Source organism: Triturus cristatus, chromosome 4_2, assembly GCF_964204655.1.
Source record: "Triturus cristatus chromosome 4_2, aTriCri1.1, whole genome shotgun sequence".
NCBI lineage: Eukaryota > Metazoa > Chordata > Amphibia > Caudata > Salamandridae > Triturus > Triturus cristatus.
This window is the reverse complement of record NC_140586.1, coordinates 807,458,129-807,483,120: the sequence shown is the minus strand read 5'-3', so window position 1 is coordinate 807,483,120 and position 24,992 is coordinate 807,458,129. Positions and strand designations below refer to the sequence as shown.

Genomic DNA, 24,992 nt, shown 5'->3' with positions numbered 1-24,992 from the left:
TCGGCGACGGCCGTCGAGGCACAGATCGCCGTCGAAGCACAGATCGCCGTCGAGGCACAGATCGACGTCGAGGCGAAGGAGATCGACGTCGAGGCGAAGGCGAAGACGGTCGACGTCATGGAGACACTGGTCGACGTCGAGAGGCCGTTCGTCGAGGGGGGGACGGCGATCGGCGAAGAGACACCGTACGAGGTCGACGTTCAGTTCGACGTCAAGGACAACTGGTAACACGTCTTCGGTGATCACGATCTCCAGTCGTGGATCTAGGAGAAGACGGCGCTCCCCCTCGTGGTTTTCGCCATGGGACAGGCCCGCCAAGAGGAGAAGGGTGGACGAGAGTCCGGACAGTGCTGGCCCGGGTTCTCCTGCACGGAGTGATGGAGCTCCGCAGCCTCTCTCTAAGCCGCTGCCTCAGCGTCCTCCTACACCACCACCGCCTCCTCCTCCTCCTCCTCCTCCTCCTCCGCCTCCTCCTCCTAAGAGACCTACGCCGCCGATGCCGCAGCTCCCGCCGTCTCCTCGGCGACCGGCGACTCCTAATGCTCCACGAAGACAGAGGTCTCGCTCTCGACGGAGGTCACGGAGTAGGCGCAGATCGTCCACTCGCACCAGACACGGACGGCGGAGATATAGATCTCGTTCCAGAGGCACGAGAACGGGCTCTTCTGGCACTGGACGTTTCTCTCCCTCGCTGTCGGAGACACCGCCTACCCGAATCTCACCGGTGGATGATGTTGCCACGTTCCAGGACGTGTTAATTAGAGGAGCAGCGAAATTGGGGATCTCGGTAGCAGTCCCGGTTCCCACTACCTCGGTGATCTTTGAGACATTGCACAAGGCTCATCTGTCACGCCCCCTCCTTCCTTTGGTCCCTGGGTTGGAGGAGCCAGCCATGGAGGTCTTCTTGACGCCAGCCGTGGTGAAGTCGGCTCCCTCAAGGTTGCAGAAAAAGTATAGGGCCCCTGATTCTGACCCGGCGTTCCTCAGGGTGGACCCTCCCCCGGACTCTGTCATTGTGGTTGCGGCTCGTAAACAGCACTCCACGACGCCCTCTTCCACGGCTCCTCCGGATAAGGAGAGTCGCAAGATGGACTCTTTGGGGAGGAGAGTGTGCTCCACGTCGGCCACCACAATGAAGGCTGCTAGCGCCTCCGCTCTGTTGGGTCGATATGACCGGTCACTCGGGGACTCCTTGCAACAGTTTGCTGCCTCCCTACCTAGGGATAAAAGGGAGGACTTTCAGGAGGTTCTGAACGAGGGCATGATGGTCTCCAACCAGATCATCAGTGCGGCGGGGGATGTTGTTGCTGGTGGCCCATGGGTACTGTCACGGGGTACACATGAGGAGGCATTCCTGGCTGAGGCTCACCTCTCTGAAGCCTGAGGCGCAGCAGAAGATTGCCAATTTGCCTTTCTCCGACACGACGCTGTTCGGGTCTCATGCGGATGACGAGATGGCCTGCATGAAGGCCGAAGCGGAAACCCTGAAAGCCGTGGGGTTAGAAAGACCCAAGGAGCAGAAGAGGTCGTTCCGCTCCTATGGCAGGCGCTATTCGAAACAACGAGGTCAAGGGCGTCAGTCTGGTCACCAACAACAGCACCAGCAACAGCAACAACAGTTCCCCAGGCAGTCCTTTCAAAAGCGCCAGAGGGGCAGAGGGCAACATCATTCCTCGTCGGGGAACAAAGGCCCGGCCGGGTCGAAGCCCTGAAGGATCACTTCCCCCTCATCCGTTACCCGCTCCGGTGGGGGGAAGTATTCAACACTACCTGGCAGAGTGGAGGACAATAACTCAGGACAAGTGGGTGCTGAATATTGTTTGCAATGGATACAGTCTTCATTTCACCAGCCCGCCTCCACAGATTCCACCAGTGCGCTCTCCCTTCATGGTGCGGGAGCTCCAGGGGGAGGCGGACGTCCTTTTAAGGAAGAAGGCGATAGAAGCTGTTCCTTTGAGGCAAAGAGGAACAGGCCTTTACTCCCGGTTCTTTCTCGTCAGAAAAAAGGACAAAAACGAGTTCAGGCCTATTCTAGATCTGCGTCAAGCAAACAAGTGGATCCGCAGAGAAAAGTTCCGTATGTTGTCCCTGCATCAGATTTACCCTCAGTTGCATCGAGGAGATTGGCTGTGCGCCATAGATCTGCAGGACGCTTACTTTCATGTGCCGATCGCACCAAAGCATCGCAAGTTCCTGAGGTTTCTGGTAGGCAACAACCATTACCAGTATACAGTACTCCCGTTTGGTCTGAAGTCTGCCCCACGGACGTTCTCCAAGTGCATGGCAGTGGTGGCAGCACACTTGCGGAAGACCAAAGTGTTTGTGTATCCATACCTGGACGATTGGCTGATCAAAGCTTCCACGTACCAGGAAGCCCAGTGTCACTTCAACAGGACAGCTGCCTTGCTTCATCGTCTGGGGCTGCACATCAACATGTCAAAGTCAGTGCCGGTTCCTGTGCAGTGTCTCCAGTACTTGGGGGCCTCAGTCGATACCTTGAACGCAAGCGTGTGTCCTTCAGAGGAGAGACGCTTATCGATCCGTGGGAAGGCCCTGCACCTCCTCTCAGCCCACTCTCCTACAGTGAGGACGGTGTCTTCCTTACTGGGGTCGATGGCTTCCTGCATCTTTCTCACCCCCAATGCACGTCTGCATATGAGGCCTCTGCAGGAATGTCTGGAGGATCAATGGGACCAGAGGCGGGGGCGTTGGGAGGACAAGATTCATCTGTCCCAACACGCTCTCCAATCTCTGAAATGGTGGTGCTCCTCAGAGAATGTTTGCAAGGGGACTCCTTTCCACAAGGATATTCCGGTCCAGACCATAGTGACCGATGCGTCTCTCCAGGGCTGGGGAGCGCATTCGGGCCCTCTTCAGATTCAGGGGATATGGTCGCAGACGGAGATGACTTACCACATCAACTTTTTGGAACTCAGAGCAGTACACTTGGCCCTGAAGGCGTTCCATCCCTCCTTCACGACGAACTCCCTGCTTGTTCAGACGGACAATACTACCACCATGTACTACCTCAACAAGCAGGGGGGCTCCCGGTCACGCACGCTGTCTCGGGAGGCACAGACGATCTGGAATTGGCTGGTGGCCAGGAACCTGACGATCACGGCAACCCATTTGCCGGGAGTGCAGAATGCCCAAGCCGATGCACTCAGCAGGCTCGTTCAAGAAAATCACGAGTGGGTGCTAAACGACGACGTGCTCAGACGTCTTCGCAGAGTGGGGCACTCCGGATATCGATCTGTTCGCTACGGCAGAAAACAGCAAATGCCGCGACTTCGCGTCCAGGTACTACCAACCAGGGACACTGGGGAATGCCCTATGGATCGTCCAACAGCTTTCTCTACGCCTTTCCACCCATTCCCCTGATTCCGGCGGTGCTGATCAAGCTGTCGCAATCCAGAGCCAGAATGATCCTGATTGCTCCGGAGTGGCCGAGGCAATGGTGGTTCACCGACCTTCTTCACCGGTCTGTTCTGCCACACCGGCGCCTGCCATGTCAGCCGGACCTTCTCACGAAGTTCGGAGGACAGATGGTTCACCCCAATCTCTCGTCCTTGAGTTTGGCAGCATGGCTCCTGAGCTAGTGCAGTATGGACACTTGAACCTGCCTCAGGACTGTATGGAGATCTTGAAGGAGGCGAAGAGACCGTCTACGAGGACTTCTTACGCCTATAAGTGGAAGAGATTCTGTTTATGGTGCAAGGCGAAGGACATTGACCCTACATCCTGTAAAGAAGATGTTATTTTGCCTTATCTGCTGCAGTTGGCTCAATCTGGGCTTAATTTTCAGTCTATTAAAGTTCATCTCGCAGCTTTGACTGCGTATAGAAAGGGCCCTTCCCAAACCTCATTTTTTCAAATCCCTGTGATTAAAGATTTTTTGGAGGGTTTGCGTAAGGCGTTTCCCCCTGTTAGACGACCTTCTCCACCATGGGAATTGAACGTGGTGTTGTCCAGATTGATGAGGGAGCCTTTTTGAGCCTATTCATAAGGCTTCTTTGCAGCATTTGTCCTGGAAGGCTGCCTTCCTTGTGGCCATTACATCGGCCAGGAGGGTAAGTGAGATTCAGGCTCTGTGTTGTCAAGAGCCGTATACTGTATTCCATGCGTCTAAAGTAGTGATGCGTACTCATCCTAAATTTTTACCTAAAGTGATATCTGATTTCCATGTAAATCAAATGATAACTTTGCCTACATTTTTTCAGCATCCCTCTTCTCCGGCGGAGAGGTCTCTGCATTCACTAGATGTGCGTAGGGTGTTGAAATTCTATCTAGATAAGACAAAAGACATCCGCAGGTCGGATCAACTATTTGGAAAGTTATGGTTCAGTAAGAACTGGTCTAGCTACCTCAAAACAGTCCATCTCTAGATGGATTGTGTCCTGTATTCAGCTTTGTTACCAGAAAGCTAATAAGACGTTAGGGGGTAAGCCTACAGCGCATTCGACTAGGGGCAAAGCAGCTACTACAGCTTTGCTTAGGAATGTTCCAATTGCTGAAATTTGTAAGGCTGCCACCTGGAGGTCGGTCCATACGTTTACAAAGCATTACTGCCTGGACTCTGATGCTAGGGCAGATGCGCAGGTTGGACAGGCTTCGCTGAGGAATTTGTTTGCACAGTGATTTGTTGGTGTTTGGTTCTTACTCCACCGCTGTTTGTTGGTTGGGATGGGCTTGCCATTCTATTCATAGATTATGACTATACACAGAGATCCCCTACTACAGAAGGAGTAGTTTCTTACCTGTAACTCCAGTTCTGTAGTAGGGGTATCTCTGTTATAGTCATAAGCGACCCTCCCTCCTCCCCGGTGGAGTAATTCTGACAGTATCAGGCCTGTTGTTATACACCTTCAAAAAGAACTGAAAGTAACTTGCTTGGGCTGTGCATCCTGGGATACCGGGGGTCTCTGGAGAGTTTCTTAAAGGCACGGTATCCCTTTAGCAGACACATAATGACAGCCTATAGGGCTTGTCTGTCCACCCCTTCCTCTCTATTGTTTAAAGGGATTTTGGTGAAGGGAGTGTGATACAATAAAGGAACATGTCAGATGTGAATAAAAATGACATTTAAACTTTATTTTGGCTTTTGTGTTCACTTCAGAGGAAGTGCTGGCCAGTGCAGCCGTGTTGTTATTAGGCTGTATTATTGTTGTCTGTCTCTTAAGTGTCTTTGCAGGTTTGCAAATGCAGGACAGCTTAAGAGATATTTTTGATTGCTCCGGGGTCCCCTCACATGGGCGGGACTATTCATAGATTATGACTATAACAGAGATACCCCTACTACAGAACTGGAGTTACAGGTAAGAAACTACTCCTTCGAGGTCGCCGTTGCCTCGACGTCGAAGTAAGGATGGCACAGTCTCCGGCGCAGTCAGCGGCGCAGTCTCCGGCGTCAGTGGAGTCTTCTGCTTCTGATGTCGAGCAAGAGCAAGAAAAAGAGCTTTCTCCAGAGCCGGCTGATCCTGTGGGTCCTGTTGAGGACTTTTCGGCTCCGGTGCCAGGTACTCCTCGGCCGGATCAATCTCCGCAGTTCCCGACTCCAGGTGCGGATTCGACGCATTTTCCTAATGCGATGTATGGGATTTTTCAACGGGCTGCCTTCCCATCCGGCGCACCATCTGGTCCCGTGGGTCCTATGGCATACACCTTGGGAGTGCCGCAGCATTATGCTCAGGCCCCATTTATGCCCTTTTTGCCGCTGGCTTCTTCGTGGCAGTTTCCGGCGCCGTCTGGGGCTTCGTTTGGATCGGCCTTCTTCGGAGCCCTCCTCAACGCCGTTGCCGACTCCCTCGGCTCCATGTCCGGTGCCGGTTCCGTTCAAGGAGAGAGGCCCGGAGAGTCTTAGAAGAGGAACGTTATAGGGAGGATGTGGAAGAAGGTGAGGTGGATACATCTTCGGACGACTTTGAAGGCATTCAAGATGGTAGTGGTCTTGATACAACTCCGGAGTGGGAGCATTCTTCTTCTAGATCTTCGCCACCGCAAGAACTAGCTCCCTATCATATAGTTATTAAGAAGGCCACAGAGTTGCTGGACTTGCAGTTACCCTCTGCTGAATATAAACCAAACCTTCTCACTGAGGTTCTACATTCGCCAGCTTCAACTATTGAACCCTTGTTGCCTTTTAATGAGGCTATCTTGGAGCCTGTTATGGACGTCTGGCGCAAGGCACTCTCTTCGCCGGCAGTCTCCAGACAGGTGGCAAGGAGATATAGGGTGGCTCCTGGGGATCCAAGTTTTCCATCTTCCCACCCTTCTCCAGAAAGCCTGGTGGTGCAGGCTTCATGCTCGAAGCATGCTTCAGGAGCCTTCCCTCAGACTCCTGCGGATAGGGAGTCTAAGAAGGCTGATCAGGCAGCTAAAAAGACATTTTCTTTAGGGAGCATGGTGCTTAAATCCACTAATGCCACCTGCTTACTAGGGCGCTACGTTCATGCTCTTATGGACTCTATGAAATCATTAGCCCCTAAGCTGCCAGAAGGAGATAAAGCTTCTTTTATGGAGGTGGTCACTGACACTCAGGCTGCTGAAAGGCAGGTAATTCAGTTGGGACATGACACGGCTGATTCTGTGGCAAGGATAATGGGATCGTCGATAGCCACTAGGAGGCAAGCGTGGCTTCGTTCTTCTGGCTTCTCTACTGATGTTTAAGCCACTTTGGTAGATTTGCCTTTTGACGGAGAAAAACTGTTTGGCGAAAAGGCTGATTCCGCCTTGCAAAGGTTTAAAGAGAGCAGGGTAACGGCTAAATCTTTAGGATTACAGACTCCTGCTAAGGGATTTGGTCTTAGAAAATTCAGAGGCTTTGGGAGATCCTCATTTCGTTCCTTCCGGCAACCTCAACAGCAGCAGCAACAACAGCAGCAGAATCTCCTCTATAGGTCGTATAGAGGAAGGCAAAGGGGACGGAGAGGTTCTGGCCGCAACTCATCTTCATCTTCGGCCTCCTCTGCTCCCAATGAAGCTTCAGAGAAGCAGCCCTAGATCCCCCATCCTAGATCATGTGAAACCTGTGGGGGGTCGGGTGTCCCACTTTCTGCGAGGTTGGAAATCTGTTACAACCGACCTTTGGGTTTTAAACCTCGTGGAGACTGGGTACGCCCTTCCCTTTCGGAAGTTTCCTCCCCCTTACCCTCCTTGTCAGGGTTACTGCTCAGAAGACCATCTGCTTCTTTTGCAGAAGGAGGTTCTAGCTTTGCTTCAAAAGGGTGCGATAGAGGTGGTTCCAGAGCAGGAAAGGGGTCAGGGATGCTACTCCCGGTATTTCCTGATTCCCAAGAAGGACGGCAGATTGCGTCCGATCCTGGACCTCAGAGTCTTGAATTTTTACGTGAAGCAGGAGAAATTCAAGATGCTGACCCTTGCGCAGGTTCCTCAAGCGTTGCAGCAAGGAGACTGGATGGTGTCGATCGACTTGCAGGACGCGTACTTCCATGTCCCTATCCTGAAGTCGCACAGGAAGTATCTCTGTTTTACGGTTAGGTCGCAACACTACCAGTTTGCGGTCCTCCCGTTTGGTCTTACTACCACACCTCGAGTCTTCCCGAAGGTGATGGCGGTGGTGGCTGCCCATCTCAGGAGGTCGGGGATTCGGGTTTTCCCCTACCTGGACGATTTGCTTCTGAAGGCAGAGTCCCCAGAGATGGTGCAACATCATCTGCAGGTAACATCTCAGCTGTTATTCGACTTGGGTTTTTTGATCAATGTCCCCAAATCTCACCTGGTGCCCTCTCAACGCAACCTGTTCATAGGGGCGGTACTGGACACTACTGTGTGTCGAGCATTTCCTCCTCCTCAAAGAATTCTCGACATACAGGAAATGATTCCTTTATTCCACAATGGAGCGGTTGTTCCAGTTCTGAAGGTCCTTCGTCTGCTCGGTCTGTCCGCTTCCTGCATTCTGTTGGTCAACCATGCACGCAGGCACATGAGGGCGCTCCAGTGGTGCCTCCGCAGGCAGTGGTATCAGCACAACAGAGATCTCAGGGAGTCGATCAGGATCTCCAGAGAAACTGCAGCGGATCTATCTTGGTGGAGCGTGGAGGGCAATCTGTCTCAAGGAAGGCCCTTTCATCTTCCTCCAACGGTGGCAACAGTAATAACGGATGCCTCCACCCTGGGGTGGGGTGCTCATCTGGGGGATCTGGAGATCAAAGGTCTTTGGTCTCCAGAGGAAAGGTTGCTTCACATCAACCTTCTGGAATTGCGGGCGATTCATTTGGCACTCAAGGCCTTCCTCCCTTCCCTTCGCTGTCAGTCTGTTCAAGTCCTGACGGAAAATACTACCGCAATGTGGTATGTCAACAAGTAGGGAGGAGTGGGGTCGCATTGTCTCTGCAGAGAGGCTCTGAGTCTATGGTCCTGGGCTCAGGACCATCAGATTTGTCTAATGGCAAATCATCTGGCTGGGGTGCTGAACGTACGTGCGGACAGTCTGTCGGCAGTTCTTCGCCGACCACGAGTGGAGGCTCCATCCGGAGGTGGTTCATCATGTCTTTCGGATGTGGGGGATGCCTCGGGTGGACCTATTCGCCACCCGCGAGAATGCGCACTGCCCGTCATTTTGCAGTCTCCAGTTTCCGATGCAGGGGGCGTTGGGGGACGCGTTTCAGTTGAGTTGGGGCTCGCAACTCCTTTACGCGTTTCCTCCCAGACCCTTGATTCCTCGGATTCTGAGGAAGATTCGCCAAGACCGGGCCCAAGTTATTTTGGTCACCCCGGATTGGCCAAGAAGGGTGTGGTATACAGATCTTCTCCACCTCTCCTCGTGCCCTCCGCTCCGAGGGCAGACCTCCTCTTGCAGTCAGAGGGGCAGGTTCTACACCCCCACCTCCAGAGCTTACACCTTCATGCCTGGAGATTGAACGGGGCAACCTAAGTTCTTTCTCTCTCCCGCCTGATGTGGTGGATGTTATTCTATCGGCCAGGTGACATTCCACCAAGTCCATTTACTCATATAGGTGGTCTAAGTTTGTTAAATGGTGTGGAGAGAGATCCATTGACCCTTTAAAAGCCCATCTTTCTGATGTGCTTCAGTTTGCTCTTTCCCTGGCTCAGCAGGGCTGTGCTGTGGCCACGGTCAAGGGCTATCTATCGGCCTTATCGGCTTTTCTATGTCTTCCTGATCAACCGTCATTGTTTATTGTACTAAGGTTTATCAAGGGCCTTACAAACAGGTTTCCACCTACTCCTTTTGTAATGCCACATTGGGACCTTAATCGTGTCTTAACTTTTCTGATGGGGTCTCAGTTTGAGCCTCTTCATAGTTGTCCTTTGAGGCTGTTGTCCTTTAAGACGGTCTTTCTTGTAGCCATAACCTCGGCAAGGAGGGTGAGTGACCTTCAAGCTCTTAGTTCTAAACCCCCGTTTTTAACATTGCATGCTGAAAGGATGGTTCTCAGGACCAGGGCTGCTTTCCTGCCTAAAGTGGTTACTCCGTTTCATTTGGGGAAGTCTATTACTCTCCCTGCTTTTTTATCCGCCTCCTCATCCCTCCAAGGAGGAAGAAGGGCTTCATCGTCTGGACCCAAAAAGAGCTGTGAGCTTTTACTTGGACAGAACGAATGACTTTCGTTTGGACGATCAGCTCTTCGTGGGCTATGTTGGACATTCTAAAGGAAAAGCTGTGCACAAGTGCACTTTATCAAGATGGATCATCCTTGCCATCAAGATCTGCTATGCCCTGGCTGGTAAGGTTCCTCCTGAGGGTATTAGAGCTCACACTACTAGGGCTAAGTCTTCCACCTCTGCTTTCGCCAGGGGTGTTCCTGTGGCAGACATTTGTAAGGCCGCGACTTGGGCCTCCCTCCATACCTTCGCAAAGCATTATTGCTTAGACGCTGAGATGAGGAGGGAGGGCCACTTTGCGCGCTCTGTCTTGCAAGACTTTTTGGTATAGGAAGGTGGGCACCCTCCTCTGGGAGTGGGACTGCTGTGGGAATCAGTTCACAAGGTGAGGAATCCACTGGCAGATGTATCCATCAGAAGAACAAGTTACTTACCTTCGGTAATGCTTTTTCTGGTGGATACAGTATCTGCCTGTGGATTCCTCACTGGCCCACCCGCCTCCCCGTCGTCCACCTTTGTATACCTTAAAAGATGTCTTGCTTGAGATGTTGTTATGCTTTGTAGCTTCTTTCTTTCTGGTACATTGGTAGGAAATGCTTGTTTTCTTTAGCTTTCCTTTTGTTTATGTACTATGTATATTTGATTGTATATTGTATACTGTGTATACTTTGAATCTGTCGTTGGTCCACCTGTGCGCCTCGGAGGCACGGAAAAAGTGGGTGGAACTAACGTCATCACGCCGACGTGGCTCTCTTATGGCTCCGGTGACGTCATACGGAGTCGCGAGCGGAGCCGAAGCATTATGACGTCCACGTCGGCGTAGAGAGCTGGGGAAAAAAGTTCAGTGGAATGCTGGCGCAGGGGATATTCACAAGGTGAGGAATCCACAGGCAGATACTGTATCCACCAGAAAAAGCGTTACCGAAGGTAAGTAACTTGTTCGTCAGGCAGGGATGGAAGTGTAAGGTGACGAGTGTCAGGCAGGGATGGAAGTATAAGGTGAGCAGTGTCAGGCTGACGTGGAAGTGTAAGGTGAGGAGTGTCAGACATGGATAGAAGTGTAAGGTGAGGAGTGTCAGGCATGGATAGAAGTATAAGGTGAGGAGTGTCAGGCAGACGTGGAAGTGTAAGGTGAGGAGTGTCACACAGACTTGGAAGTCTAAGGTGAGTGGTAAGGTGGTACTGCATAAATAAAGCCAAGTCTGCCGCTTCTTGTGGAATTCCAAAAGTGAGGAGGAGTCTCTTATGTGAAGCTGCAGGTCAATCCACGGACGGGCCAGGTCATTGCCAGGCTATCCATTGGGGATTATCCCCCTGAATGTAACTGATTTGGTGGTTAAGGCTAGAGTCCAGTTCATTTATACAGTAATGAAGATATACAGTAAAGTATGTTGTTGATGCCAGAAAACTTACACATTTTACTAACTAGGCATATGTCCTAAACTTGCCTTATGAGTGAACACCAAAGAGTCTCCCTGGAGAGAGAAACATGGAACGAAAGGAAGGCATGAGAAGTGAAGACAAGGCAAAGCTACTTGAAAGTCGAGAAAGAGGGCTCTTCTGTGTGCCTTGCATTAGAGTTCATCTGTCATCTAAGCTAGACTATTCAAATAATCATGAAAATCGCCAGAAGTAACAGAAACAACCACATACCTCTTACACTGCCTTGGAGCAGGAACTCCTACTGAGGAGCAGTGATAGCTCCTTGAAGAGGCGCCGAAAACTCAGACACTGCACTTGTTGCTCCTCTGAGCGGACTGTTACTCCAGTCACCATGGCGACTGGTCATTCCAAGGCCAGGAAGTGTGAGGCGCCCTCAGTTGCTGAAGGTGAGGTGCCCCACTTGTGTCAAAGGGCTCGCCGTAACTGTGCATGGGAGACCTTGGTCTGCGCGTGTGCACTTGAAGAGTCTCCGCTTGCAAGCAGCATCAGCCCCTGTGCTAGCACCCCAGATCTACGCTAGCTCCCACAGAGAGGTGCCACATATGGAGCCAAAGGGGTCTCAGTCCGCTGATGCTGATCAATGTAAGAGTGTCTAAGAATCCGCTAGGTGCACTTAGCGTTATTTTACGGTGACTTTGTGAATGTGTACGTACGTGCACGCGCGCAGGATGCAGTGGCATGTAGGGAAGGTTGGTGGATTATAGACTTGGGCACGGCGGATAAGCTGTTGCCCATCGCAAGTAAAAACAAGCGCGCGCTCACCACATCTAGAGTAGCCTACTTTTCTCACGAGTCACGCCACAAGTGATGACATCAGCCAGCCTTGTGTTTTTGACCAACGGCACTGAACGCTGTGATTTTTGAACCCATAGCCCAGGCCGAACATTTACTGATCCGACACAAGGCGTAAGTATTGTCATTGTTCTACAGTAGAAAATGTTGCAGGCACCAGACCGCACAACTCAAGGCCATTGACAGTCACCTGCTCACCTCCAAACAGGGTCCCACAGTGTTTCTATACACCAGAGCACGTGTGAACTCAACAGCCAATAAAGCACTGAATTGTTGGGAAGCGCACTTGGATTGGTCGAATTACCACATGTGCTCGAATCGTAGATCACTAGTCCCTCCGAAACAAGACACTTAAGTTATGTGTTTAACCATGGGATTGGCTGTTTGAGACCTGGAAGTACTAAAACACCACGGACGAAAACATACTGTTTCATTAAAGATAAGTAACTGGCAACGGACATTAGGCTGAATTTACGAACTGTCCCTGTAAGTAGGGCATGTGTGCTTACTTTGCGGGATTTACGTAAAACCTAAAAAGTGATAGTGATCGCGATCAAAGACAGATGGCGGCTGCGCACGTGCACGCTCACTTGAACACAAGCGCTAGGCCACCAAAAGCCTGTGGCAGCACTTTGAAAACCCACACACTAAAAGTCTCGCCAGATCAGCGCATGCGCTGGGTCAGGCGAGACCTAAAAAGGGGTGGGTGGGGAAAACATTGCACCCTGGGGCGTGCACCCCATGGTGCCTGCCACATTTTGCATGGTGGGGAAGAGGGGTCCCTTGGGTACACCCACGAGCCACATTCAGACGCCTCCGGGTGAAGGAGGGCCTGCAATGAGCCCCCAAAGACTGTTTCAAAAACCATTTCGACTCAGTCAAACCGATTCGGAATGGCTGGTCGAATCGATCATCATACTCACTCATGCGGAAACTGTCTCTATTGGGCTGTACGATTCGGCTCAGAATGACTCTGGCTACCAGAATCCCATTCTGAACCGATTCGGACAGCCTAGACAGCTTCCTTGCATCGTACTCGGTCATCCAGAAAGGTGACCGATTAGGTAGGAAATAAGGGTTCCGAATCAGATTCGACAATACCGAATCCCATCCGGAGCCCTTCCTAACGACATTGTAATTGGCCTCTTAGTTTTGCACCAAAAAGTTGACCTTCTCTGGGTTTGTTTGATTTGATCAAACGAAACGCAGTGAAACTGGTTCTGCAGACTGCTGCTGTACACATACGCAACCAGAAAACAAGCATGAAAATGTATATTTACAGTTTTCTGAAGTATATGTTTCATCATATCCAGCACATGGCATTGGATGGTAGCATCTTAAAACAAAGCCCCCTCTTCTAAGTTGACCTGACCACAGCAGCTTGCTGCAAGAAAAGTGTTTCCAAGGTTATATTGACAGTCCTTTAGTGATGCTGCTGTGCGGAACTCTATTATGGCGAGCATCTGGTTGATTCCTAATCCACTGGCACTGCCACAGGTGTGGAATAACGTTGTTCTCTTCTTTCTGCATATCCCCTCATTGTTCAACATCATCATGACCCCACTCATTGAGGTTGCCTCCCATACCAGTGTTGAATAACCAGTTTGTGTGGGGGCGTCTGAGCAGAAGGAGGAAATGTGTAGGGAAAGCCTTCTGCCTATCTGTAAGTGTGTCTTGCTGATCAGCATGCATAGTTGCAAACTTACTAGCTTTCACTGTCTAGAACAAAATCAGTTGTGGAGGTGGAAGTGACGAATGACCTGGTTTCCATATCCTCCTTCTGACAACACCATAATCCTCTTGATTTTAGTCATATATGGCCAATATCTCTGATAATTGGGGAATGTAGACTTTCCTTCAAGAATGAGAGCAGCTACGTTTTAAAGACCTTCTTCTTCAGACTATGAGTCTGTAACAAACTTACCTGTCCACCCTTAGGAAACAGTGTGTGTCTTTAAGACGGTTCTGCTCCAAAATGTTGATCCGAATTTGAGGGGATTTCATGGGTTAAAGACATTCCTTTCTGGGTATATTCTCACATCCTCGAGGTTATTACATAAAATGGGATATTTATAAAGCCTCTCAGCTCATCCTTCACATAATGTATGACCTAATAATACATATAATTTCATTAAATCACTCACAATTTGGCAATACACTCCTACTCGAGTCTGTCATTTACTGCTTAATTCACTCCGAATGTGTGCTTTATTTTTACCAGCAGCTCAAAATTGTTAAACAAAAAAATATGTAATAACATATTGGTCTAATGCTTTGCATGGGCACACTGCAGTGGATTGTCTCTGAAAATAAAATTCAATTTGTGTGGAGTATATTAAAGTGGACTAATTATGGAATGCAGTGATATTACTTCTTCTGCTGGACTCTGCAGACCCTTTCCTGCTAAAGGCGACCGACAGGCTTTGACTGGTTCACAGTAAGGCTGCCATGCTGGATATTTTAGGCTTTGTCTGTGATGACTAATGAAGCTCCTGCTTCAAGACTTGCAGAAGCTCCCAGTCAAGAACCATGAGGTCTTCAAAAGCCTATGCGCTGTGCATAAAAACGTAGTGACAAAATGCCCATATAATAAGACATCTGGGGCCGTATTACTTAAGGGCATTGTTTGCGCCTGGCGCACCTTTGAAAAGGTGCACCAGGCGCAAACAATGCCAATGCCGCTCATTGTGGTGAATGTGCTGCCCTCAGGGCAGCCTTCGAACTAGCACTGCCCTGGGGGCACCGCATTCATGTGAAAACACTGAGTAGCCACTCTCTGTTTTCACAGTGCAGGTGACACCCGCCTGCACTGTCAAAGCGGTTTAGAGATCTCCTTGCAGGCGGGTTCAGTCACTGACTGCACCCGTCTGCAAGGGGATGTCTGAGGGGTCCATGGGATCCCCTTTACCCCGTGCAGAGGGCTGCTGTCAGGAGGCGCACTGACCGTGTGCCACCTTTTAAATGGCACACGGTCAGTGCACCTCCTGAGGGCCTCTTTGACTCTGCGCTCGCATCTGTAATATGGGGCGGGCGCAGAGTCAAAGGAATTCCCTCATTTGCATAGGGCACGCCCCTATGCAAATGAGGGAATGCCCTCTGTTGATAGCGCTGGCGCACTTAAAAGCGCCAGTGCTATCAGTATTATAGCAGTGCATGCACATGCGTCTGCGTCCTCTTCTATAATACCAAAGTGCCCCAGGGTCGTGCAAAGCAGGCGCAAACGCCTGTTGCGGCCCCACGGCACCATCTGTAATATGGCCCCTGGTGACCCAAAACAAACTAGTGACATTCATGGCACTTGGAATTGTCAATTCCTGGGTAACCCCCGTTTTAGAGTGGCAGCCTGAGGGTATGACACTGACTGCCCTTGTGATCCCTTGTTTTGGGTACTCTTCCTACTGTGCAAAGTGCACAAAAGTTAAATGCTCTATCTGAAAGAAACACGTTAGTTAGATTCCTCACCTTAGAATATCCCCAGGCGTCAGACTGGATCCAGAAGATTTTTCGTCAGCAATACCCATTGCGCGTCGCTAGGCGTCGTCTGCGGCTCCGCGTCCGTCGTCGGCGTCGTGCGCCAGGATGACGTCGTCGGAGTACTTAGACGCCGCCCTCGTGCGCTGACGTCAGTTCTTCTTTTTTCCGCGCCAGTATGCGCAGATCCGGGAGAGCTACCCCTTTAGTCAATTTTTGACTAACTTTTTTGATCCTTTTTGATCGTGTCTCGACACCGGTGCCGGTAGGATGCCTGGGTTTAAAGCCTGTACGGACTGTAAACGATTGATGTCGGTTACGGACCATCACCGCCGGTGCCTTTACTGCTTGGGCCTCGATCACGACGCGGAGTCGTGTTCGGACTGCAAGGCCCTGACCTCGAAGGCTAGACGGGAGCGGTCCCGTAAGCTTCTCGAGATTCGCCACTCGGCTCCGCGCGCCTCTCGATCCCGGTCCAGGAGGAGGTCCAAGGGTCGGTCGCGGAGCCGCAGCCGACGTCACCATCGGTCGTCTGGATCCAAGTCTTCGGGTAAGTCGAAGCATTCCAAGAAGTCCAAGAGGCGACATCGCTCTTCGGACTCCCCTCGCCGGTCGCGTGACTCGGCCGAGGGTCAGGGTGGTTCCACCCCCGCGGCTCCGGCGGAGCCGCAGGCGCCGCGCCCGTCCCCATACCCTCCGGTCCCTGGGACTAACGCGACGCCGGCGGAAGTCAGTGCCTTCCTCTCTGCCATGAGGAACCTGGCTCCGCCGTCGGCGCCCGCTGGTGCGCCTTCGGGCCCCGCGGACCCGACTGGGCTGCCTTGCCTGCCGGTGGCTCCGGCCCCGGCGCCGTTGACGGCTCCAGCCTCGACGCCGCAAGCGCCCGAGGGACCCGTTCTCGAGTCCCCGTCAACGCCGGTCAACCTCATCACGCCTCCTCCGCCGGCGTCGACACCGGTACCACCCCCGACGTCGTACCCCAGTTCAGTCCCACTCCGGGCCCGGCGCCGGTCCGGCGTCGATGGACGCCGAGATCGGCGCCGCTAGAGACACATTATGTCTACCGCCCGGCTCCGTTACTTTCTCCTCTATACCAGGAGTCGGATGATGGGGACAACTGGGAGGGATCCGAGGATCCTATGGCCGCTCAGGCTCAACTGTCCCAGGACTGGGCAGATGAACTGGGGGAGGCCAGTGGCCTGGATACCTCTCCAGACACTGGATTTGTCTCTCCTCCGACTGTGGCTTCGGAGGAGGGCGCTGCTTTCTCTGTGGTGCTGCGCAAGGCGGCCGCAGCCCTTGGGCTCGAGCTGCCTGCCGTGGCTGTGAGGACTAACGTCCTTACTGAGGTGCTTCAGTCTGCAGCAAGCTCCACTGAGCCTCTGCTGCAATTCAATGAGGCCCTCATTGACGTTCTGCAGGGCACCTGGTCCAGGCCCTCCACAGTTCCCCCTGTGGACAGGAACGTCGCCAGGCGCCACCGCCCTGCTCCGGGCGACCCCAGTTTTCTGTCCCAACACCCTACCCCTGAGAGCCTGGTTATCCAGGCCTCCACCTCCCAATCCTCTTTCCCGACCGCCCCGCCGGACCGGGATTCCAAGAGACTAGAACAGTTTGGCAAGAAGCTGTTCTCTTCCCTTAGTTTGGGCCTGCGGTCTTTGAACACCGCTTGTCTCTTGGACCGTTATTCCCACTCTCTGTGGGATGCGGTGGAGGACGCGCTGCCCCTGTGTCCGGAGGAGGTCCGGACACGGCTCACCCAGGCTCTGGCCGATGGGAGGGATGCCGCGCGACATGCTATACGTTGTGGGCTTGACACCACGGACTCGCTGGGTAGGGCCATTTCTACCACAGTGGCGCTTAGACGTCACGCCTGGCTGCGGTCCACGTAATTTTCGAGCGATGTCCAGAGCACTATCATGGACATGCCGTTTGATGGCACTCGCCTGTTTGGCGAGAAGGCGGACAGTGCGCTGAACCGCTTTAAGGACTCCCGGGCTACGGCCAAGTCCTTGGGCCTCTCGGCCCGCGGTCACAATCTTCCGCCTTTCGCCTCTTTCGTGGCCAAGGAAGGGGTGCCTCCTCACGTGCGCCTAGCCACCAGCCGCAGAACCAACCTGCGCGCGGTCGCGGACGTGGTTTCCGCCGAGGCGGTTCTGGAGGACGACGAGGTCAGCCCACATCCACCCCGGCAGCATCCGCCTCAAAGCCTTCCTAGTCCGAGCTTTCAGGCCCATTCCACGCCAGTGGGCGGCAGAGTTCGCCATCACCTGCTCAACTGGCGGTCCATCACATCGGACAGGTGGGTGCTGCAAATCGTCCGAAGGGGCTACTCCCTCCCCTTCGAGACGACCCCTCCAGCCATGCCACCGCAGCACCACCGTATCTCGGGGGATCATTTGAATCTTCTCCACGAGGAAGTTTCGGCCCTCTTGGCCAAGGGGGCCGTCGAGCGCGTTCCGAGTCCAGAAGTAGGTCGTGGTTGTTATTCCCACTACTTTCTGGTTCCCAAGAAGGGCAAGGAAAGGTTCAAGATGTTGACTTTGGCTCAGGTTCTAGCTGCCCTAGACCCCGGAGACTGGATGGTAGCGTTGGACTTGCAGGACGCATATTTCCACATCCCCGTCCTGCCGGCCCACCGGCGTTACCTGCGGTTCACGGTGGGCCAAGAGCACTTTCAGTTTACCGTGCTCCCCTTCGGCCTCACCAGTGCCCCTCGGGTGTTCACTAAAGTGATGGCGGTGGTCGCAGCTCATCTGCGCAGATCAGGGGTTCCAGTCTTACCCTATCTCGACGACTGGTTGTTGAAGGCGGGCTCGCCCCAGGCAGTCGTCTCCCACCTCCAGACTATGGCGGATCTCCTGCATTTGCTGGGGTTTTCCATCAACGTGCCGAAGTCACACCTGAGTCCCTCTCAGAAGCTCCTTTTCATCGGAGCGGTTCTCGATTCGGCGCAGTTCCGGGTCTATCCACCGGAACAGCGGGTCCGGGATATTCAGGCCCTGATTCCCATCTTTCGGCCTCTATCCTGGGTTTCGGTCAGGCTAGTGTTGCGGCTTCTGGGGCTGATGGCCTCCTGCATCCTACTAGTGCATCACGCCAGGCGGCGCATGCGGGCTCTGCAGTGGGACCTGAAGTTTCAGTGGGCCCAGCATCACGGCAACCTGTCCGACCATGTCTTGATCTCGGAGGGCACTGCACAGCAGTTGCAGTGGTGGCTCACGGACCGCGATTGGGTCATGGGCAGAAGCCTCTCCCTTCCCCAACCGGAGCATGTCGTAGTGACGGATGCGTCCCTCCTGGGATGGGGTGGCCATATGGGAGAGGCGGAGATCAGAGGCCTCTGGTCTCCGGCGGAGTCTCGTCTCCACATCAACCTGTTGAAGTTGAGAGCGATCCGACTTGCACTGAAAGCCTTCCTTCCCTCTGTCAGGGGAAGTGTCGTGCAGGTGTTCACGGACAACACCACCGCCATGTGGTATTGCAACAAACAGGGCGGGGTGGGGTCGTGGACCCTTTGTCAGGAGGCCCTGCGCCTCTGGACGTGGCTGGAACACCAGGGCGTCACCCTAGTGGTTCAACATCTGGCGGGCTCTCTGAACGCCAGAGCAGACGAACTCAGCCGCCGGTGCATGATGGATCACGAATGGCGTCTGAACTCCGAAGTGGCGCAAGGTCTCTTTCAGCAGTGGGGAGAGCCTTGGTTAGATCTATTCGCCACCGAAGAGAACGCGCAATGTCAGCAGTTCTGCGCGTTGGAATTTCCAAGGCGGCACTCGCTCGGCGACGCTTTTCGTCACGAGTGGAGTTGCGGTCTGTTGTACGCCTTTCCGCCTATACCACTTCTGCCCAGAGTGCTGAAGAAGATCAGGCACGACCGGGCCCAAATCATCTTGGTGGCTCCGGATTGGGCACGAAGGTACTGGTATCCCGAGCTACTCAGTATGTTGACCGATCCTCCGATACGTCTGCCCCTTCGGGAGGATCTTCTGTCGCAGCAGCAGGGGACGGTCCTCCACCCGAACCTGTCCAGCCTCCACCTCCATGCGTGGAGATTGAGCGGCGGCAGTTGATGCCATTTGACTTGCCTCCTGAAGTCTGTGATATCATTCTGGCAGCCAGGCGTCCCTCCACAAAGACGGTATACGCCTGCCGGTGGAACAAATTTGTGGCATGGTGCACAGCAAAGGCTGTGGATCCCCTTTCCGCCCCTCTTTCTGAGGTTCTCCTCTTTCTTCCTTCTTTGGCACGGCAGGGCTCTGCCCTGGGCACCCTGAAAGGTTATCTTGCTGCCATCTCTGCCTTCTTGCGGCTTCCTGATCAGCCTTCTCTTTTCAAGTCCCCTGTAGTTACACGCTTTCTAAAGGGCATTACTCGCACGTTCCCTCCTGTCCCTTTTGTAATGCCTCAGTGGGACTTGAATCTTGTTCTCACATTTCTAATGTGTGCTCCCTTTGAGCCTCTTCATAATTGTCCTCTTCGTCTGCTGACGCTTAAGACTGCTTTTCTGGTAGCCATCACCTCGGCTAGACGGGTGAGTGAGCTCCAGGCTTTATCTTCAAAACCTCTTTTTCTCTCTGTTCATCCGGACAAGGTTGTCCTTCGGCCTCGTCCCTCCTTTCTTCCAAAAGTGGTGACTCCATTTCATCTTGGGCAGTCTGTCACCTTGCCCACCTTCTTTCCGCCTCCGCATCCTTCCAAAGAGGAAGAGAGGCTCCACCGTCTGGACCCAAAACGTGCGCTCTCCTTTTATCTGGACCGCACAAAGCAGTTCCGGGTGGACGACCAACTTTTCGTTGGATACGTGGGTGCTAAGAAGGGGAAAGCGGTGCACAAACGGACCATCTCTCGGTGGGTCGTTTTGTGCATCAAAATTTGTTGCTCCTTGGCAAAAAAGGACCCTCCTGTTGGGCTGCGCGCCCATTCTACTCGGGCCACAGCGGCTACTACTGCTTTGGGACGGGGTGTCCCTTTGCAGGACATTTGTCAGGCGGCAACGTGGGCTTCGCTACACACGTTTGCCAGGCATTACTGCCTTGACAGCCAAGTCGGGAGGGATGGCTTCTTTGGCCGTTCTGTCCTCCAGGACTTTCTGGTGTGATCTTGGTTCGCAGACCCACCACCGGGGATGGTATTGCTTGGGTATCTATTCTAAGGTGAGGAATCTAACTAACGTGTTTCTTTCAGATGAACAAGTTACTTACCTTCGGTAACGATGTATCTGTAAGAAACATTAGTTAGTTAGATTCCTCACCGACCCACCCATCCTCCCCGTTCTGCGAACTGACATCTAGCGTTAAGGTTATCCTTTTCAGGCCCCTAGATTTTATTTTTAGCACCAGTGTCGGTCTTTGCATGGCTCTGCGTTCCTGGCGCGGAAGGCTATGTACAAGAACTGACGTCAGCGCGCGAGGGCGGCGTCTAAGTACTCCGACGTCATCCCGGCGCACGACGCCGACGACGGACGCGGAGCCGCAGACGACACCTAGCGACGCGCAAGGGGTATTGCTGCCGAAAAATCTTCCGGATCCAGTCTGACGCCTGGGGATATTCTAAGGTGAGGAATCTAACTAACTAATGTTTCTTACAGATACATCGTTACCGAAGGTAAGTAACTTGTTCGTTAGTGGAGTGTAGCATCCATATTGTGCCAGGTTCTAGTAACATTTATTGGACTAACTGAAAATAAAAAAGCAAACCTAGTTTAATGCTTCTGCATTTAAAGTAACACAGTCTGTCAGACAGCAGTGATGCAATGACCTTATTTAAAGAAGCTATAGATAGGCGGTTTCCTTCTGCTACATTTCAGTGATTGATAACCTGTTGCCTCTGTTTTCTGTTGTTTTACCAGATTAGTGGTTTTTCTGTGCTATTTCAGTTATTGATAACCTGCTGGTTTAGTTTTCTTCTGTATTTCATGGATTGACGCACTGGCAAATATTGCTTCCGCCATATTTCACTACTTCATCGCCTACTGGTTCAGTGTTCTGCTATATTTTAGTGATTGATGGCCTGTTGACTTAGTATTCTTTTATGATATTTCAATGAGTGGGAAAGTATTGGCCAAGTTTTCTTCACCTGTATTTCAGTGATTTATGCTTATTGACTTCTTTTTAATCTGTTGTATGTCCGTAATTGGTGATCTATTGGCTCAGTTTTCTGTGATATATCAGGGATTGGTGGCTTATTGTCGTGATTTTCTTCTGCTACATTTGAATGATTGATCACATGTCTGAGATTTCTTCTGCTATATATCGTCCAATGATGGGCTTACTTCTCGATTGTTGTATCAGTGATTAATGACATATTGGCTCAGTCATTTTCTGATCTATTTCAGTGACGATACATTGACCCAATTTTCTACTGCAGTATTTCGGTGATAACGTGGACGAGTTAATGCATAGTAATCTTTGTCTCTGCTTTTTGACAGATCGCAGCAATGGTGGTGGCCATGTACCTGTATTGCCATATCGATAATAAGGCATAGATTCACTAAGGAGACCTGGAAAGACACTGATGAACAGACTGCAACATCTATGGAGGGTTGGGGGGAGGGTTGGATGATTTGGCTTTTGTAATGAACTGATTTCCTGACGCTGACCTGTTACCAAGAAACGCAAGAATTTGACTTCATGAGAGACCAACCTGGGGGACTGCATAGCACTTTACAAATAATTGTCACTCTGCTGTACTTCATTTTCCTCCATCTTCGTTCCCACTGCTTCCCAGTTGCTGCTACTGTACCAAAGACTTGAGGACTATTGAGAAATATTTGTGTTCTAAAGTCTTTCCCCATCCAAGAAAGAGTTACTGCAGGCATTGTGTTCTTGTCAGGCCTCTTGCCAATCTGTACTTGTTTACCAAATGTGCAAATATTGTATGTGTCCAGTTTCATACCTTCCTGTCTTTGAGTTTGATGCCTTTATGCTGTACATAAAGCTCTAAAATGTTTTGTTCACCTTCCCTAAATGGAGGCTTGTAGTAACTTGAACTGGCCTTGTTGACTAATTTCTGGCCAGCTTCTCCTTGTAACTCTTTACCTCTCTGTGCTGAGTGTGGCATTTAAAGTTGGGCACTTAGGGAGCAGGCTCTATCGTTTATTAGCAAAGGCTGTACCTCGACAGGCGACAGATGCGCTCGTAAGTCGATGGTGTAACCAGAATCCCGTACTCCATTCCATCCTTATTTCTTGCACTTCAACTCTAGAGATGTGCGTGTCCTCTGGTTTGATAGACTGCTCCTCTACCCAGCATACTTGCAAACCTTCATTGCTGTAAGAATGCAGCACCTAGATTGTTTTCATAGTTATTTTTGCACACCTCCCATGATTTACTTTCCAGATAGTTAAGTCTTACTGTGGTCTCCACTTTCAACATTTGCAGGCAAGGAGCCCACCTTGTTTTGAATGATTCTGCAGGTGGGTTATCTCGAACATCATCCACTGCTGGCAGTGGATGACCAATTCAATCCAAAGTACTTACAGTTACAGTGAAAATTTCCTTTTGAAAATTCTGAAGCCCCGTGCTAACATTGGACCAAGTACAGTTTCCATTATCTTCTTGAGTTTATAAGTTGTGTTTGTGAAGAAGAGGTTTGTCTGCCCCTTAGAACTACACATACCCTTTGTTTATCTGTGAAAAAAAATAAAAATGGCTATTTTCTGAGTATCAAATGCCATTTCAATGTTAAATGTTGCTTTTCACTGAATGAGCCTAGTCTGCAGTAATGAGTGCTTTTGTGCCAAATCCACATTTGCCTTGTATTGTAGATTTTGTCTTGTTGCTATGATGCCCAAAAATGAAATCCACCAATTGTTTCAAACGAAGACTGTGCCACACAGAAAGAGCTGCTAGTCTAACCTTTCAGTTGATCAGGAAATGAAGCGGCACAATCAGCAGGCCTGTCCATCAACCTGTCCCGACTCCCTAATTCGTGTACTTTCCAAAGATTGGTTATTTTCCTGTCATGTTGTGATGATCCAGCTTCTGGTTATTTAACAGACAGAATTCACATTTACAATTTGATATTGGAAGGAATGAAGATGTTGCAAGTACCTAAGTAATTATAAATGTCTTTGCTTTTACAACAAATCTACATTGCCATATACAGTTTGCTTTATATTGTGCCAATCACATGCATTGTCTCTGATCCAATCACCCTAACAGACAATGCTCCAGCCTTCAGCTGGAACACAGAATATTAGCTACAACTTTAGAGGGTAATGTACACATCTCTCACTTTAAGCAAAATGAGTAAATCTTGCATGTTCCCTGTATTCGTTCTATTGGTTCTGATTGTACGTGTGAAGGGTGGCATTCCTTGAAAGCTGTCAGCAGTAAACTTTGTGACAAGCATCACCACCTCACGTCTGGACTGTCTGGACTATTGAAGACCTTCCAGTCTTCAGATCTGGTGTTTTATTGTAAATTCCAGGATTAATCCGTTTAACGGCCTTGTCTAGTGATGATGTAGAATCTAGTAACCTTCTGCTTGTTTTATCCCTACCTTCTTCACAGAGCGATGAAGTGAGCAAAAACAAGAGTGTGTCTCAAACAATTGTTCTGGTCTATGATCTAGAGAGGTTGGCAAAGCAGATACCCTATTTTGATTCCCTTTTTACTTCTCACAAGTCCTTTGTCATTTCAGACTATGTGCTTTTGTTCCAGTTTTTAATTTCTTTGAAGCCTTGAATGAAGGATCTTGTGTCCTGTCACACCCCCATCTCTGGGGATTACATGAAGGGCTCAAATCCTCCAAAGGATATTGTACTGTTCTAAGTTCATATAATACCAGCACGTTTGGTTCCCCCTGAATGATTTGAAACAGGATTGTAAATCAGGTAGTCCTGTACATTGTTTTTACATCTGCTTGTGAAATAGTAACTTTATCTTACTTTACCGTAAATTATTTTCTATTGTAGAAAAAAGAGCACTTTTTTTTGTAATTTAGAATATTAAAAAAGATATGTTTGACCATCATGTTTTGTCGTTTTTCTTGTATAAAAGGGCAAGCAAAACATGTAACTTTGAAACGTGGCAATTGAAGGCAATCTGATATTTAATAGAAATAAATGGCTATGTACTAGGAAAGAGAACATGGAGTTCCATCATAATGTACTTATACCTTTGTTGATGAGAGCACTATAGTTGGGGCCTGTGTTCACCAGTGACTTAAATCAACACTGTGTAACACATTCACAACCTTGCCTGGTGCGTCTTTCTCGCACAATTCACAGCCTTTTCTTAATTTGCCTCCACAAATGAAAACATATAGCATCCACCATCTCGTGGCATGCCAAGTAGAGGTTTCTTCTAATTGAAATTTATCAATTCAGACTTCGCATGAGCCATCTTGCTAAGGCATTTTATTGTATTTAAGCATCTTATTACCCAGTATAGGTCAGAAGCTATGATCTTGACCCCAGTGTTTTTGTACCGTCATGTCCTAGGGCACATTTCTGTGGCAAAATCCACCACTGGACAGCAGTGCTGACTGTAGGTACCACCAATCTGTCCTGGGCCTTCTATGCAATCATATATATCCTTTGATAATATTCACAGTTGTTCCTGCAGACATTGTTAAAGAAGCAGTCAGCCAACACATGTTTCATCCCCTTGGGAACCTCTTCAGGGCAATAGAAGTCTGTGTCATTTGTGCTTCCTAAGCTAATTCTAGAATTCTGAAATATACCACTCCCTGTTTCA

At 50.7% G+C, this 24,992-nt stretch overlaps 1 protein-coding gene across 2 annotated transcripts in view; it reads left to right on the top strand.

Annotated features, from left to right (window-relative positions):
• Positions 1–24,266, top strand: part of TSPAN1 (tetraspanin 1) — a 346,494-nt gene extending 322,228 nt beyond the window's left edge. For both annotated transcript variants that reach the window (XM_085602757.1, XM_085602756.1), the window contains exon 8: positions 21,719–24,266. In XM_085602757.1, the coding sequence (XP_085458883.1) occupies positions 21,719–21,775 (57 nt within the window). In that variant the 3' untranslated portion in view covers positions 21,776–24,266. The remainder of the gene's footprint in view (positions 1–21,718) is intronic.
• Positions 24,267–24,992: the final 726 nt, after the last annotated feature.